General features: G+C 55.3%; 1 protein-coding gene across 3 annotated transcripts in view; it reads right to left on the bottom strand.

Moving 5' to 3' along the window:
• SDK2 (sidekick cell adhesion molecule 2) overlaps positions 1-17,440 on the bottom strand; it is a 258,779-nt gene that overhangs the window by 123,076 nt on the left and 118,263 nt on the right. For all 3 annotated transcript variants that reach the window (XM_087854153.1, XM_087854152.1, XM_045814625.2), the window contains exon 2: positions 12,594-12,753. In XM_087854153.1, coding sequence (XP_087710279.1) covers positions 12,594-12,753 — 160 coding nt within the window. The remainder of the gene's footprint in view (positions 1-12,593; positions 12,754-17,440) is intronic.

Genomic DNA, 17,440 nt, shown 5'->3' with positions numbered 1-17,440 from the left:
CGTGCTGCGGGTTGACCTCTAGGGTCTGTGCTCGATCTCAGGTGAGATTGTCTTTCCTGGTTACTATTCTCCATTCTGCAGGAAGAACGGCCTCCCCCTTCCCTAAGCCCTCTGTGAGCCCGCACCTGCTCCCTGCTGACTCTGAGTCCCCAGAGGTTGCCAGCTGGAGCTGAGACCCCTACTTCCAACCCCCTGCTCTCCTCTCACTCCCAGAAAGCTCTGCGTGGCAGACTTGGGCAGCTGGCCTCTCCCTCGGCCAGGGTGGGAAATTCAAAGTCACAAACACCTCGGCACCCCATTAATCAGAGAGCAGAAAAGTGCGCCATGGCAGAGACTCCTCTTGTGAGGACAAAGACACAGGGCAGAGACCATTTGAACCCTTCCACATAGCGATATCCCATGCAAGGGCCAGAAAGGGGCTCTGAGGTGTACGGTGGGGGAGAGGGGGGTCAGGCAGCAAGGCAGCCCCCAGGAAGCAGGGGTCATTACCAACTCCCCAGGCATCTGTCTAGACCATTTGCCTGCCTGAGCGCGTAACTGAGTCAAGATCTAATTAGTTTCTGTGTCCTGGCTGAAAGCCAGAGAGGGGGAGGCCCACAGGAAGATCTGGGGAGGGGGAGTTCTTGGGGCACGCTGGGGTCTCCAGTCCAGCTGTGTGGGGAGAAAGAATGAACATCTCATTTCCATATATTGGACTCTCCCAGATAAAAAACATATGTGCCTCTGACGGAGACCCCCTCTCCCCGCCTCCCCAAGGACCTCGGGCCGCGCACGCCCGCCTTGCGCCCATCTCTGTGCACTGGCTCCCAGGGATCAGGGCCAGATTCAAATCTGTCAATTTCGGGTGATGAATGATCAAGCCCTTCCTCATTTGCATGTTAAGTTTCCTTGTGGTGGAAATAAACAGCCTCAGTTCATCAGAGAAGAGCTTTCTTTGGGAGCCTTTCATTAAAGTGGCAGTGAGCGCTTCGCCTGCGTGTTCTATTCCGCACTCGGGGGAGTCTGGGTACCTGGGCCACCCATCCCGGGGCTGCTGGGATTGGCTCTGGAGCGTCTGTTGGTCACTGCAAAGTGGGAGGAGGGGAAGGCGGAGAAGAGAGAACATAGCTTGTGTGCACACACCTGTGTGTTCTAGAATGTTCCAGCAGAGAAGCTGGCAGCCGGTGTACCTCCTACTTTGCATCCCTACTTTGCAGTGTAACCCGGGATGTGTCACTTTATCCCTGGGGTGACTGTTTCTGCATCTATAAAATGGGAAGCCTAGTAACTGCTTTGTGGATTCCTCGGGCCGCCTGTGGGCATCAACCACAGCAGTGCCAGCGTGAGTACACGGCGTGCACGCCCGTGTGATGGGTCCTGCAGGGTACCCACACACGGGCCGTGGATGGACACCCAGAGCTGTGTCTGCTGAGCGTGTCTGCAGAAGGAACACAGCAGCCTCCCTGCCTGCTCCAGCCTCAGGGGGTACCCACGACGCATGGGCCTGTCCTCCCTGCCCCAGCTGCACGGGCTCTCAGGGCCATGATGCCTCGGAGCGATGCTCGGAACCCATCTGCACCCACGGGGACACTAGGAGACCTCAGCAGACATCCAAGGGGACAGAGAGGCGAGGCCAGCGCCACCTCCCCCAACACAGCACATTCCTCCCATGTCCTGAGGGGTTCAGCCTGCCTGATGAGGAAAACGTCACCAAATCAAGCTGGATCGTGGAGTCTCTGCCTTGGATCATGCCAGAACACGGCACAACTGAGGCGCCCAGTCAGACCCAAGCAGCACTGCCTGGGGGCGCAGGGGGTCTGGGGTGGAGTGGCCGTTCTGACCCTCACACCCGGTCTGGTCTTGGGAGAAAGCCACTTTCCTCTCTTAGCTACGGGGTGTCCCAGCTGTAGGGCCGAGGGCTCAGCCCAGAGGCCAGCGGGGCCGTGTGAGTCTGTCAAGGCCCTGAGCGTGTGCGCCCAGGCCCCGCAACCTCAGGTCAGGGTCCGGCGAGGTGACACCCCCCCATTCATCTCCTGCCTCCGCGGGAATGGGGGGCCCACTTCCTCCCCCAGCCAGGACCCAGTAATGAGAACGTGAGAGCCGGGTTGCTATGGAAACTGAGACAGCCAATGCTTCAGAGACTTTTGCTTCTTGTTTCCCTTTTTCCCCTTACATTTTGAACTTATTCATCTTAATTGACATAATTATTGCAACGTCAGCCTGAGGCACAGGGAGCCAGCTGTGCCCCTCGCCGCCCACCACCTGCCCTGACCCTCCAGGGCTCTCCCTGTCGCCTCTCTCTCAGCTTCTGTCACTCACCAGCAAACCCTGAGGCCAGGGCTGGCCCCCTCAGGTTCAGGAAGAACCTATCCTAAAGCAGGGGGAGGCCTGCACCCCAGTGTTCCTGGGCACCTGTGGGGATGGGGTCGGGGCTGCTATCCATAACTGAGAGGCTGTGTTCTCTCCCAGCAGGGGCCCCCAGCTCTTCACCAGCGCTTTTAGCAGGACTGCCGGAGCCGACGAGGGTGCCTTATTGACACAGGGGAGCCGGACCCTTCTGCCGCTGAGTGAATGAACTTGGGCTAAGCTCTGGGTCTCTTCAAGCCTCTGTCTTCCCATCTGTGCCATGGACTTGTCCTACCCACCCATTCATCCCATGCCCGGGATCAAATAAAGCATCGGAAGGAAGCAGCTCTTGGATTGCTACTTGGATTGTCAGGAAAAGACAAAGAAGGGGGGCAGGAGGGACCCCCCCAAGAGGGTGGCCAGTTATGCCCTCGGGTCCTCCGATTCCCGGCCGGTTGTGCTCACACCAAGCCAGCCGCTGACTCTAGCATGGCAGGATGCCTGCACGCACAGGGGCAGCCCTGGCTCCAGCTGGAAGGGTCTGGGGGGCACGGGTGCCTCGCTCTCGACCACTGGTTCTCAGTGGGGTGGACGTGGCCCCCCCAAAGCACATTTGGCAGTTCTGCAGACATTTGGGGTTGTCCCATTTGAGGGGGGAGGGGGCTACTGGCACGGAGGCCAGGGATGCTGGGAAACACGGTGCAGGGCACGGGCAGCTCCCCCACCAAGAAATGCTCTGCCCCCAAACGCTAACAGGCCCAGGCTGAGAAGCCCTGCCCCCGCTGCGGTCTTTCTCGGGGGCAGCACGAGCATCGTCCGGGGGTCCCTCTAACTCTACCTCCTCCGTTGTTGGAAGGCTGCCCTGCGTGTGCAGACGCGGGGCCTGCTGGGCTCCCCGCAGCCCTCCTCCCCTCCTGGGCTCCTCAGGAGTGGGAGGAGGGCCTCTGGGTCAGGGGAAGGACAGCACGCTTGGCTGGGGGCCTCTTCCTCCTCCCGGCCCACCTCCCCCATCCCTCCCCAAGGATTACGACATTTCTAAACTCGTTAACTTTTAATTACTACCTCCCCTCTGCCTGAGTACGCTGGCTCCGTGCCATGTACATCTCTATTAAAATTCAATTTATGCCCATCATAACTAATTCCTACACTCCGGCTTTCTCACCGGCAGCCTTCAATTTTCAGACAAGATGTCCAAACTCACGGCCAAATCAGAGGCCATCTCCGAAGAGGCCGGCAAGGGGTGGGTGGGTCTGGCTTTGTCATGGAAGAGGAGCCTGGATCTCCTAGGAACATTGGAATGAGACCCTGGCCAGGCAGAAGGAGTGGGGACAGCCTGGCCCGTGGGGTGGACGTGCGTGGGTGGTGATTACAGGCTGGCTTCCGGGCCACCGTGTCCACTCACACAGCCACCGATGACCAGACACCCTTCTGCACGCGTAACCTCACAGGACGCTCACAACCCTCTGGTAGGTAGCGACTGGTGTCATTATTCCCATTTGACATATCGGACAACTGAGGCAGGTGTCACACGGAGTCAGGGTCTGGACTGGGATTCATACTCGGGGGACGCGGGTGCCGAGTCTAGAGAGATCCAGCAGCAAAGGTTTGTACGGACAAGCCAGGTCGGGGAGAGGGAAAAGCAAAGAGTCCTGAATAGCAGAGAGCACTGGGAAAGAGCTCCTTCTGCCCTTGAGCCAAGGGTGTTGGTGAGAGAGGAGACCGGACAGAAGGCAGGCCCAGGGGAACACAGGGTCTTGAGCTCCCTTGACCCAAATCCTCCAGAGACCACCCACCACCTGCAGGATGCAGCCCAGAATGTTCTCACTCACGTTCACCCTGCCTCCACATAGGCCCCCCCACAGGCCCCTCATTCAGCCCTCCTCTCTCCCTGAGGTCACCTCTGTCCCTATATCTAGCTGAGAGCTGTTAGTGTCCCAGCAGCGGACACAGCTGGCCACTTGGTCCTTCTCAAAAGCCCCCCCACCCCGTGACACCCCAATCTCCATCGTGGCCTCATGGCTTCGTGCTGCTGGGCAGGTTTTCACCTCTGTTTATCTACCTCCTGGGGCTCTGAGGCTCTTTCCCCGTGCCGTGTCCACTCTCTCATCCTGCTCATTCCCACGACGTCAGCTGTCACGGTGACATCAGTGACACCTAAATCAAGACCCTCAGCTTGGGCTTTTCTCCTCCATGCCTTCCTGCTGGACGCCACTGCCCGAAGTCTCGCCAAGTGCCCAAAGGGAGCATGGAGACTTTCCACAGTGTCCCTTCCAGCGTCTCCTCCACCACCTGCCTCCCCACCTGTCTTCCTCCCTCACCCGCACAACCAGCCCATCGTCGAGTCCTGTAGTTCTGCCTCCCAGATAGGTCTCGGACCCATCCGGTCCTCCGATCCTGCTGTCTCCAAGATGGCCCGGCCACCCCCCTCCCGCCACGACTGCGCAGCCTGGCTCCCACCTGCTCTCCTCCAGCCCACTCCCCACCTGGCTGCCTGGCTACATGGTTTGAAAGCGGACACCTGATCGTGTCCCTTCCCTGTGACAAACCAGTCAGGAGCCCCACATTGCTGTTGGCTTGAGATAAGAGCTCCCGAAGAGAGCCAGCAAGCCCTGACCTAACTGACCCCATCCGCTCCTCCAGGGTCCTGATCTCCCGTCCGTGCTGGTCTCCAGCCTCTGTGTCTGTGCGCACGGCTCTGGCCACAAGCCCCCTTCTGCCCCTTCTTGCCCCTGCTAACTCTACCCATCCTCTAGGTCTCAGCATCCCTGGTGACATCTTCTCCGACCTGTGCTTTCATAGCATGCATTGAAACTGGGGTCCATTGGTACGTGCAGAATGACTGTGTTCTGCTCTCATTCCAGACTGCAAGCTCCTTGGGGGCAAGGGCTCTCCTGGCTTACCTAGAGCCCAGTGTCTACGCGCCGGGTGGGTGGGTGGGGGCGCCCATTCACGCCGCGTCTACACCAATGCCTCTTCCCCTCTCAGTTCAAGTTCGACATCTTCTACAGGCTGCCCCAAACTTCTCTGGGACCCTCTCTTGGCCTTTACACCTGCTGTCCCTCCCTAGTCCAGGCACTTACGGCCCATGAGGGTACCTCTTGCCCCTTGGCTGGCACTGCCCTTCCTTACTGTCGTCCTGGCCTAGCTCCATGCCCAGCGGGCAGAAGGTCCCAAATCTGCATCCCGTGACTGAGCAAAGGTAGGCCTCTCCTGACGTTCGTCCATCAGGCCGGGACGGAGAAGATCTTCCACGACTTCAGGGAACGAAGCCATGAAGCCTCACATCCCTCACTACCAAGACGCCTCTCCTGCAGGAGTTGCTGATGTTCAGGGATGGAGAACAGAGCCTAAGGGAAAGGGGCCGGCACGGGGCCTGGCACGAGGGAGATGATCATTTGGAGTGCTCGTTTTCAAGAGTTCACATATGTGAAATCCCTCAAACAGGGCTGGGCCCGCGTACGTCCACGTGTTAGCCGCGACTGGCTCTCCTGCATGGGTTTAGAAGGCTGGCTGGGGCCATCCCCCGAAAGCAGGGTCCTGGGGGAGGACAAACGTGGCCAGACAGCTTGTAGCGGACAGGGGGGAAATGCAGGCTTGGGGTCCAAAAGATCCTGGGTAAAACCTGACTCCCCAGGTCTGGCTGTGTAACCCTGGGCAAGTTGCTGAATTTCTCTGAGCTATGACTCCTAGCTCTGGGGCAGAGAGAGATAATAATAGCACCAATCTCCCAGAACTGCTGTTGGTAAGAGCCTGGCTCCGTTCCGGGCACCCACGTGGCATGTGCTGCAGTGCCCTCTGGGAAGCCCGCTGGCCTCTGCGTCCCCGGCCGCTGCTGCCTGCTCTCACTTCTAAGGCGAGGCCAGAGCATAAGCCAGAGACAAGGCAGCTGGTGCGGAGAGTTTCTCTTCATCCTCTCCTCTGAAGAATTTCAAAGGCTGCAGCCTCTCCACATGTGTCCCCTGCTTTGTGCCCCTAGCAAGGGCTGTGGCACGCCTGGGTCTCTGCCTCAGCCACGGGGCTTTATTCTCTCTGCTGCTGAGCCCATGTGCGGTGCCCCAACATCACGGCTCCCAGTAGAGGCACATCAGCCTGGCAGTGGGGCTGGGGACCCAGCCTGGGGCAGGCCCGATGCCCTGCCTGGCTCGTCTGAGGCTCCCCTCCACACACCTGCTCTTCTCCACGCCAGCCAGGGGCCAGTTGGGGCCTCAGGGGCGGGACTCCACCTCTGCTGGTCTCACTCCCTCTCGCTTTCATGTCAGAGGGTCTGAGGGGGCCCCTGGCTTCTTGCCTCTCAGGGCAGAAGAAGGACAGACAGTGACAGGAGTGTGGCAGGAGAAGCCCGATCGGGACCCCGTGTGTGTCTCTACAGGTGGTTCAAGAACACACTCCGGTCAGACAGACCCCCTGGATCTGCCTCTTGTTCTCTTCCTGACTGCAGGCAAGTTCCAGAACTCCTCTGAGCTCCAGGCTCCTCATTTGCAAAATTAGGGTAATAACACTGGCCTAGTGCTGCTGTGAGATGGTGTATGTTAACCATGTGTGGGAATGTGTGTGTGCGCGCGTGTGTCTGTGTGTGTGTGTGTGTGTGTGAGATCCACCCAGTTGGTTTGTTTTTCTGATGCGATTTTAAGGGTGAGGAAAATTATAGGAGAAAGCACGAGCAGGGCAGGACAGCATAATCTGGTGGATGGCTTTGCCAGGATGTGGTCACAAGGACAGGTGGTTCTGGTCCCCGCCCCCCGCCCCCTCCCCCATTGCTCCTGCCTGACCTGCCATGTCTTGAGCTGGTGGGTTGTCTCCAGCCATGCAGCCCTGGCTGGTTCAGTGGAAGCAAACTTAGGCAGAACAGATGCAGCTTGGGGAGATGGCCTTGGAGTGGGGAGAGGGGAGACCGAGGCAGGGCAGAGGATGGGGGCAGAGGGGAGGGAGTAGGGGGGGAATGATCCGATGGAAGAAGTTCCAGGGGCAACACAGGAGGCCCTGACCTTCCATGTGCTACCATCCCACCTGGTCAGGAAGCTGGGCTAACACGCCAATGTGTTTTGCACAGACATAGACTTGCAACGGTTACACGTGCATACAAGAGCATGACAGAATCACACCCACCACTTACCCACCCCCACACGCACACACACGCACAGAGGCCAACAAACACATTAGACCTTAGACCTCCAACTGAGTATTGTGTTCAACTTCCTCCCACCCCCCAACACACACGCCGAGAGTCACTGCGGGAAGCCGCACACCTATTCCACGGATAGAGGTGGGCAGTGGGGATGGCGCCCAGGGCTTTGGGAGGGTCTTCCCATGCAGTACCCCACCCACATGGGACAAGAGATCTCATTTAGGGACTGATCTTGCTTTGTACCCAAGTGCTACCCCCAACTGTTACAGGCACTTTATTTCTCAAACTAGGAATTCAAGGTTGGTTTCGAAACAGGTAAGATAGGTCACCAACGAGGGGCTCTTAGAGCAGTTGACCAAAAAAGAATTCTAAGAAGGGTCCCAGACCGTAACAGTGGCACTGGAATATGTGTACAGAGCCCCGCGACCACCTCAGAGATCGCTTGCTTGCACATGAGATCTGGTGGGTTTGCTATCAGACTTGTCCTGTTCTTCCGTCGAGACAAACACCTCGTACAATCCTAGCAAGTACCATCTACTCCACTGCACCAGGGACGGGGCTCACACCATAGAATCTCATTTAATTCTTACTAGGACCTTCTAAAGGAGGCATGTGCCCGATTCCAAGATGAGAAAACAAGTGCATGGTGGCTACTTCTGCCCAAGGTCACAGAGCTAGTGCGTGGAAGGACAGTGATTATATTTAGGTGGCCCGAAATCCAAAGTCCATGCTATTTGCACTCTGCCCCCCTGGGATGGATGTGGCCCCACACACTCGCCCCAGAAACTTGTGCTCAGAAGGATGTACAGGGTGTCCTTTGTGTAGCTGTCACACGCACGCGTGTGCGCACACACGCACACACACACACACACACGCCATGCCCATTTGGTTACAGATCCCACTGAGAATAAAGACCAGTGGAGACTGGATGTGAATGCAAACTTCTTCCTTTGGAGACGGGTAGGAAACATAGTGAAATTTATGGCAGCACTTGGAATCTTATTTTCTCTTGACTTGCTGAGTAAATTCAGCCATCTTTCTGCCTGAAAATTGGATATTATCACCCAACTCAAAGCCTGGGGTTTGCAAGGAAGCAGCAAGCAGTGGTCAGAGAACCATGGGATGAGAAGCTGGCCACCCTCCTCTGGGATGCAATTTCTGGTGTGCATGTATTTCAAAGGCGAATCTGGAACATTTTATTGAGCCAAAAAAGCAAGAGAGCTCTAGAAATCCAGTGCGGACACGTCCAAAAGACCCAGGATGCAACCTGAAGAAGCTCCCCTGGCCAATTATGGGTTACTAGTGAGCATCAGAATGAAGAATGACAGGGACAGATTAAGACACATTGAATAGGAAAAGTTATCCATCAGTTCATACTGATGCTATATTATTATTATTTTTTTAAAGATTTTATTTATTTATTCGACAGGATAGAGACAGCCAGCGAGAGAGGGAACACAAGCAGGGGGAGTGGGAGAGGAAGAAGCAGGCTCATAGTAGAGGAGCCTGATGTGGGGCTCGATCCCATAACGCCGGGATCACGCCCTGAGCTGAAGGCAGACGCTTAACCGCTGTGCCACCCAGGCGCCCTGATGCTATATTATTTTAAAGGAGATGAGAAAGGGAAGATCTCTTTTATACAAGAATGACAAATACAAGTAAAAAGAAAAAGATAGAAGTAGAAAATCTGCTTATCACCACCACACTGGCAATAATGGATGCCAGGTTAGACTCCTCAATGGAGACTCAATCACCGGGTGAAGGACTCCTGGGGAGAATATTCACTGTTTCCAGTTATCCCCCAAAGGCAAGTGGATATCTCCATACCTTGACAATGGAGAAATCTGGTGTACTTTACCCTGACCAACCGATCATCAAACCCAACATCACCACTGGGACACATATCTGGGTAACATTCTTGCCAAAAAAGGCTTAATATGAGTCTAATGATAAGGTTAGCACTGGACAAATCTACACTGGGGGACATTCTGCAAAACTGGCTGGGCTCTCAGAAATGTCAATGCCATGAAAGATGGGAGGAACAATGAGGGATGGTTCTAGATTGAAGGAGTCTAAGAGTTCTGACAAGTAAATCTAATATATGGCCCTTGATTAGATCTTGTATCAAACAATAGTAAAAATGGCCACGAAGAACATCACTGGGACAGAGAAATGTGAATATGGGCCGCATATGAGATAGTGGTACCGTACTGATGTGACATTTCCCCAGCGTGAACGTTGTGCTGTGGTACTGTGGGAGAATGCCTTGTTCTTGGGACATTTCTCCTTGGGGTGAAGTGACATGATGTCTGCAAATTCTTAAATAACTTAGCAAAAAGAAGTGGGACAACCCAAGCGGGACTGATCAGAATCTTTCCCCAGGACTTCTCACGTGGAACTTCCAGGGATGCTCCTTCTGCCCTGAGATCATGGGGCTGTAAGCCTGTGACCGTGAACTTTTCAGTGTTATTCACCCGGTGAGAATGAAGTCTGCACGCAGAGGTGGTGCTGCTGAGCAGCCCAGGGTGGGCGTGGGGTGGGGAGAGAGCTCCTGGCAGAATCAAGTTCTTGGTCCTGAGAGCCCTGAGACCCCCAGAAATGCCACGGTTCCAGAAGCCCTGACCTCAGGTCTGTGGCTTACTCGCAGCGTCGTGTATAAATGATGAGAAAGCAAAAGGTGTAATGGGATGTATTGTGGACGGTCACAAAGGGCAGAGAGAGGCAGACGCGAGTGCGCGCGTGTTGTGAGACAGAGACAGAGAGATACTGATTGAGGACACAGGTGTGTACTATCAGGAAAGGCTTTCTGAAGGAGCTGGGGCCCTGCAGGGAGAGAAAGAAGGTTCTAGAAGAGGTAATGCTGCAACTAGAGGGGACAGGACAGTTTGAACAAAAGCAGCACAGAGGACACGAGCAGGGGGCTGCCATGGGGCCCAGGGTGGGAGGGTCCTGTTTGGTGGGGGTGTCGCCTCAGATGGGAAGAGCAGCGGGTAAGGTGCGTGGCATCAGGAGCAACCCTAAAGAGCTCTGAGGCCATCTAGGGAGAGGAGGTCCCCCGGTGGAAGCTTATTTGTGTCCCCCTGAAACTGCCACCCAACCAAGGTCGGAAACAGCATCCAGATGACTTCAGAATAACCTAGGAGCCAGGCACCGACCCCCCATACAAAATCCACGTATGACTTTGGACTCCCCAAACTTAACTCCTAACAGCCTCCTATTGACTGGAAGCCTGACCGGTACCATAACCAGTCAATTCTCACGGATTCAGTATGTTATATGCATTACATACTGTTCTTCCAGGAAAGTAGGCTAGAGAAAAGAAAATGTTATTAAGAAAACCATAAGGAAGAGAAAACACATTTACAGCGCTGTGCTGTACTTATCAAAAACATCCGCGTGTAAGCGGACCCGCGCAGCTCAACCCATGTTGTTCAAGGGTCGACGTTGTTTGCATTCCCCACTCTGCTCTGTTTTCCAGAATCCGCAGAGCACAGTGAGCAGAGGTTGCTTGGGATGCGTATTAAGGAAGCGCTCCTTGCTCGAGGAGGCGCTGGGTGTAAAGGATCTCCAGCCCTGGAGCCGGACGACTTCTCTTGAAGCCCAGCTCGACCATCTGACCTTGGGTGAAGTGTTTAATGTCTCTGAGCCTCAGTCTGCCCATCTGTCAAATGGGAAAACTAATTAAACCTGCTCATAGGATTGCTGGCAGGACTGAATGATAAAGAACCAATCGCCCTCCTCCTCCTGGATCCTGACCCAGCTCCCTGCCAGCCAGAAGTCAGGGGCAGGCTGAGAGGCCTGGACACCACTTATACCTCTGGTATGCCAGCCACACGCTCCTGGTGTTCCCATGTATCCAAAGGACACAGGGGCTCTTCACAGGGGCTGTCAAAACTGCCCCAGGGACACCAGGCAGCAGCTAGGAGAGCTCTGGGCCCCCATCTGAAAACTGCTAAGGGGCTGCTCATGGGAGCACCCCTAGTCTCCCTCCTGGGCTCCCTGGAGACATAACGCCCAGAGTGGCCAGCACCGGAGGGCCTCCTGCTTCCTGGCCTCTCACCATCCAGAGGGGAGGTGCTTCTCCTGCCCCAGACCCTCCTGTTCCCTCCTCTGACAAAGTAGCCACACCCACCAGCCAATCCAGTCCAGGGTTGGGGCAGAAGGAACCTGGGGGCTGGTGGGAGGGCGAGGGCACCCCAGACTCTGGCCTCTCCGTTTGGCAAAGAAAAGGGTGGTTCTCCGGGAAGGACAGATCCTTAAGCAATTAAATACCCTCTGCTCATTTGCATTCTGGTCCCTGGCGGCAGATCCGTATCAACATCCCCAGGGCAAGACAATCTTGTTTCCCCAACAAAACCGATTACGCACATCAGGCCTGGGGATTAATCACCAGCCACAGGGTTGGGAGCCAGTAAAAACAGGCAGAGATGAGATGGGAAGATAGGAGCCGGAGGGAGGGTCTGCCGGGAGGAAAGTGCTGGAGGCCTGGCGGGGCCTGGGGGGTAGCTCAGGCTTCTAGCAGTAGCCCGCTTCACTGAGACCCTGTGACCGTCCATCCCTCCTCTCCTTTCTCACCACTTGGCAGTGTCCTGGGGAGGGAAGGCCAGTCCAAAGCTCAGGGCATGGGCACGAACATGGAGTGGGGACAAGCCCAAAGGACATGGGCAGGCCACCCCCATGTCACACCTGCACTGCCCCCAAATACAAGATACTCCCTCACCGACCCCACATTGCCACATGCCCCCACCCCTGCCGTGTGTCGGACCCAGGCCAACCTCAGTGCCCCCAGGAGATAGCAGAGCTCTTCTCAGGGGTTGGGGAGGAGGGGCTCTGGTCACAGGTAGGACCACAGCCCAGCTGCTGGTGGTGGGCTCCCCTACCCCAACCATTGCCTCTGCTTTGTTCCCTGTTGCATGGGTCACCCGTCTGGGTTGAACCCAATTCTCTGTTGAACTCAGCAGGGCAGGGCCTCTTACTCCTGGGGCAGGGCTGTCTTTGCCCCCCAACTTCTGCCACCCCAGCCTCGCAGTAGCACTGGCGTGGGGACTCCTGCCCCCACACTGCCAGACAGGCCCCCACCCTGGTTCCCCTGGCAGCCAGGAGGGAGGGGAGGGTAGGGGAGGGTAGGGGAGGGGAGGCTTGCCTGTACTCCAGGGAGAACTTGGTCAGCTCTCTGTTGTTGTGGAGCCACTTGAATTCCAGCGGCCAGCTGCCCTCGGCCATGCACGTGAGCACCAGGCGGTTCCCCTCCAGGTGCACCTGCGTCCGCACCGGCTCCGTCTTGAAATAGGGGGCCACGTCATCTGTGGGAAACAGAGACACAAAGCTACCAGTTATCACTTGCTCACCTTCGGGTGGTTGCTCGCGCAGTGCCCTAACGCCCCTGGGGAGACAGAGCAGGTGCAGCCAGGTCACTTGCTCAAGGTCATGTGGCTACCCAGGGATTTGAACTTGGGTGGTCTGACTTCAGAGCTTGATCTTCAGAGTGAGTCTCCCACGCCTACCAACCAGTTCCCCGCCTCCCGCCTCCCAGATCACGCCAGGCTCAGTCTTGCTGCTGCCACCCCTTCCCTCTTCCTAGTACTTTCTGTCTCTCTCCCCTCTGGATCCCCATCCACTAGATACCCTGTGCTTCTGGATTCCTCCCTCCAGGACAGAAGGAAGGGGGGGAATTGCCGCACTTCAGTCAAAGGGAATATAAACGTCACAAGGAAAACAGGGGGGTGGGTTGACATAAGTGACAGGTGACAGAGGTGTCCTGAGTCCTGCCCCCGAGGCTGGGGGAGCCCCTCAACAGCATCAAGGGCAGAGTCCATTCGGTGGACTCCCTCCACCACCAGGCTGCGTGATCCTTCTGTCCTCTTACGCTTTGATTTGGTCAGAATTAGACGTCTGTGGTCCGCGGGTGGGTTCACATTCATGTCAAGGCCTCACCCGGGCCCGAGCAGTCTGACGACTCAGCACCAATGATGCACACCTGGGGCCCGGTCAACTGGCTGGACTGCATCGCCCCCCACCCCACACCCCTGGTCTCAATCTCCTGAGTGGATAACTTGTGACGACTGGGGAGGGTCTTCCCTGAACCCCACCCCAGCCCTGCTCCCGACCCTCTGCATGGCTCCTCACAGCCATCACGGAGCTTACCGCCTTACAAAGCCCATCAGAAGGCCCTCTCTGGGGAGTGTGCTGGGGGCGGGGAACAGCCCCCACCCCAGCCCCCGGTCCCTGGCCAGAGCCCACCTCTGGTGGCAGCAGAGGGCAGAGAGGCCAGCAGGCACCCACTTGCTGGGAGCTGGGAGCTGGCTCTGCTGAGGCAGCGGCTCTGCCCCCTGTTTGACAAATGGGCACATTCGCACTTCAAAGGCACATTCCTATTCCCCAGCAGTGTTCAAGAGCCCTTTGAATCGCGTTTTTAAAAACCCTCTGTTAGTTCCTGTCATCACCCGTTTGTTTTAAAACAATAACACTCCCAGCCCCCAGTGATTCAATCCCTGGGATGCAGGGCTGACTCAGAGCCAGAACAGCAGAGGGGCGGGTGGGCGGGGCGGGCGCTTGCACGCGCACACGTGTGCACACACGCGCGCTCTGCCCCCAGACCCCCTCGCCTCCGTACAGCGGCTCACTGGGCAATCTGCTCCCAGGCCCGCATGTGCCAGCTCATTCCTCAGGCTCTCTGGGCACCAGCTTGCGGGAGGCCAGCGAGGTGCACGGGGATGGGCTGAGTCCAGCGGCTGCCCGAGATACGGAGGCTGGGAAGAGGAGGGTGGGGCTGCCCTTTCCCCAGAGAACCTGCTGGGTACCACGGAGCCCTGAGCATCCCTGCATCCCCCATCTCACATTATCCTCACAAGGAGGCCTGGGAGGGACTCGGGCTCTTCTCCCCTCCCCCCTCGCCACCACCCGCCATCTGATGCAGGGATTTGGGAGGGAGGCCCTATTCAACACTGAGTAATGGCAGGAGTCCAGCCAGCTGGTTTTCCTTGATAGGCCTGCCATCTTCCAAAAGCAGGGGATGGCAGGGTGGCTGGCACTGTGGGTGTTCTAGGGGGCAAGACACTGATAGGGAAAGGATACTGGGGTGGGGGACAGCCGTGTGTGTGCGTGCGTGTGTGTGTGTGTGTACGTGTAGGAGCCATGAATGCAGGGTGGGTGACACAAATCATTGGCCTTGGGCAACATACTCATAAGCTTTTTGCACTTCAATTTCCTAGTTATAAATTCGGGGATATGTTTGTGGTGTAGATTAAATAAATTTAAGAACAAAGAAGTTAGAACAGCTCCTGGAACATGCTATAGGAGGTGTGGCTACTGTTACTATTGATTGTATGTGCAGATGGGCAGACTACAAGAGAGAAGAGTTTGTGCCCAGCTGGCAGGCACCAGCAGCTCCTTTGTGCAGTACACAACTTATACAACTGTACACAACAACCCTATTAGCCACCTTCTCAGTGGGAAGGAGCTAACTGAGAACGGAAGAGAACTGTGGATAGGAAGAATCCATAGTACATGGGTGTCATTCCCTTAAACTTTCCCTCACTTTGAAAACACACATGCACGCGAAATTCAGATTTTTAAAAATTAAAGTGATTGTAAAGTTCACATTTAAAAAAAATAACAAAAGAATAACAAAGAAGTTCTGAAAAAGTATGGTAGGTAGAGAAGATTAGGCCAGATACTGAACTATATTATAAAGTTGCAATAATTAAAACAGTGTGTTCTGATGAAACGGCAGACTCAGAGTCTAGAAATAGACCCCAATACATATGGGATTATTTAATATATGATGAAAGCAGAATTTCAAGTCGGTGGGGAAAAGATCAATTATTCACCAAACGGTTTTAGAACAGCCAGGGAGCCATTTGGGGGGGGGGGAAGTTGAATTTCTTCCTCACACTTTTCCTCAAAATAAATGCTAGATGGATCAATGTTTTAAGCATGAAAAGTGAAATTCTAAAAGAAGTGGAAGAAAGTCAGAGGTTTAAAAATATATAATCTCGAGGAGGTGAAGTATTTGCCAAGTACTTTCTAAGTACTACACCAACTCCAGGAAGTCATAAAACAGATTGATGCCTTCAGCTATATAAAACTTCTACATGGAAAAAACTACCCATAAACAAGAAAGCAACAAATGACAAACTCGGGGAAAATATTTGCAACTTCTATCACGGACAAAGAGCTCATTTTCCCGATATAAAAAATATTCCCATAAATCAGTAAGAAAAAAATGAACAAACCAACAGAAAAATGGGCACAGGATATGAACAGTTCACAGAAAAGAATTACAAATAACTCCGAAACCCAGACAAAGATGCTGAACCTCATGATAAGAGAAAGGCAAACGAGACTCAGTCAGATAGCGTTTTTTCCTATCACTTGGGCCACGATCTGAAAGCGAGATAGCGCCTGGTGCCAGGCAGCCCGCGGGGACCCAGGCAGCCCGCGGGGACCCAGGCATGCGTGCACATGGCTTTGTGGGACCGCAGCTCGGGATGGCGTCTGCAGAGAGCAGCAGTGCCACCAAAACCACACGTGCATTCTCCCTCCCCCAATCCACCAGCTCTTCTGGAGACTTCTTCACAGTCACACACGTGCATGGGCGAAGGGACCGCACTTCATAGCAGCGTTATGTTTTGTAACAGAGAAAGCTCAAAAATGACGTCTATGTCCATCAAGCCGGTACTGGTTAAAGAAATGCTCGCACTTCCAAACTTCAGAATTCTGTGCGGCATCGGGCTCTGGGACGGTTTTTGAGAACTACCGTGACGTGAAAACAAGCAAGGTGTGGAACAGACATGTCATCTGCCACCATTTGTGTGTTTTTCCCTGAAGCATAAAAATATATTTGCTTGTCTAGGCAGAGGCTTTTTCTAGGGGGTTACATAAGAGACTGGGCTCAGTGAGGCTTTAGGAAGAAGAACTGGGTGGGAGGGGACTCACTTTTCACTCTGTACCTTCTGGTAACTTCTGTTGTGTTGCACAGGGATGCGTTACTTATTTATAATCAGATCTATGCCCACGTCTGCGTCCACGTATGTGAACGTGCAGGGCGAGCAGTCACAGGCCGGTCCTGCCGGGGACAGAGGAAAGGGCAGGCCCTGTGTGTGCATGGGACACGGGGTGTGGCATGGCTGGGGGTCCCTGACCACCAAGAGTCTGAGACACTTGAAGGAAGAGCCGCCTTCAGAGGCAGACAAGAGGCCTCGGTCTTGGGCTTCCTTCTCGTTTCCCGTAACAGCTCGGTGGCCCCTGACCGCCTTGCCCTTGATATTCCCACTAAATACCCCCATTGTCATCCTTCCACTCCAGGCTCCAGGCTCTGTGGCCCCATACAGAAGCTTATCTCAACTCCAACCTCTCTTCCCTCCCTTCTCCTCCCCAGCAACATAACGTCTTCTTTCTCTGGAGTCCCTCCATCGCTCCTGGGATTTAAGTTCCCAAGCCAGCCCAGGCCTGGGAACCCCACCTCCCCTGGAGCCAGAATCTCAACAGCCAGGGTGAAGACCTCCGCCTACCAGCCTGTTGGCCAGGAGATGGCTATCACCCTCCGGAGTCAGCTTCCAGGGGCAAATCCCCTCCCTGCTCTGAAACGCGCCAAGGCCTGTCTCTTGACAGCTCCTCTCTGAGCATACAGGAACTGTAACTGCCCGGTCATGGGGCGTCTCTGGAATGCTTGGGAACCGGGGGGAGGTTGGGATTCTTTCAAACCTCTCTCCTCACCATCCCCTGGTCTCTGCACCATCATCTTTGCTCTGGATTGACCATGGCCTCCTAGTTGGTCCTGGCTGGAAAGCCTGTGCTCCCTGGAGCTGAACAGGCCGTGGGTCATAACAATCAGGGACTCAGGGCAGCCCCCCCCATCACCAAGCCTCACTTTTCCCCCCACTTCTATTCCCACTGCCTTTATTTCGTGCTTCTCTTGGAACTTTCCATATGGGGAGCATTTTAGGTCCATCATCTCAGTTAAGAGTCATGAGGACTTTCAAGGAAGGT

The sequence above is a fragment of the Ursus americanus genome, chromosome 23 (assembly GCF_024610735.1).
Source record: "Ursus americanus isolate L20-20 chromosome 23, mUrsAme1.1.p, whole genome shotgun sequence".
In the NCBI taxonomy this organism is placed as follows: Eukaryota; Metazoa; Chordata; class Mammalia; order Carnivora; family Ursidae; genus Ursus; species Ursus americanus.
Note: the sequence above shows the minus strand (reverse complement) of the source record. Positions and strands in the feature narration are given on the sequence as shown.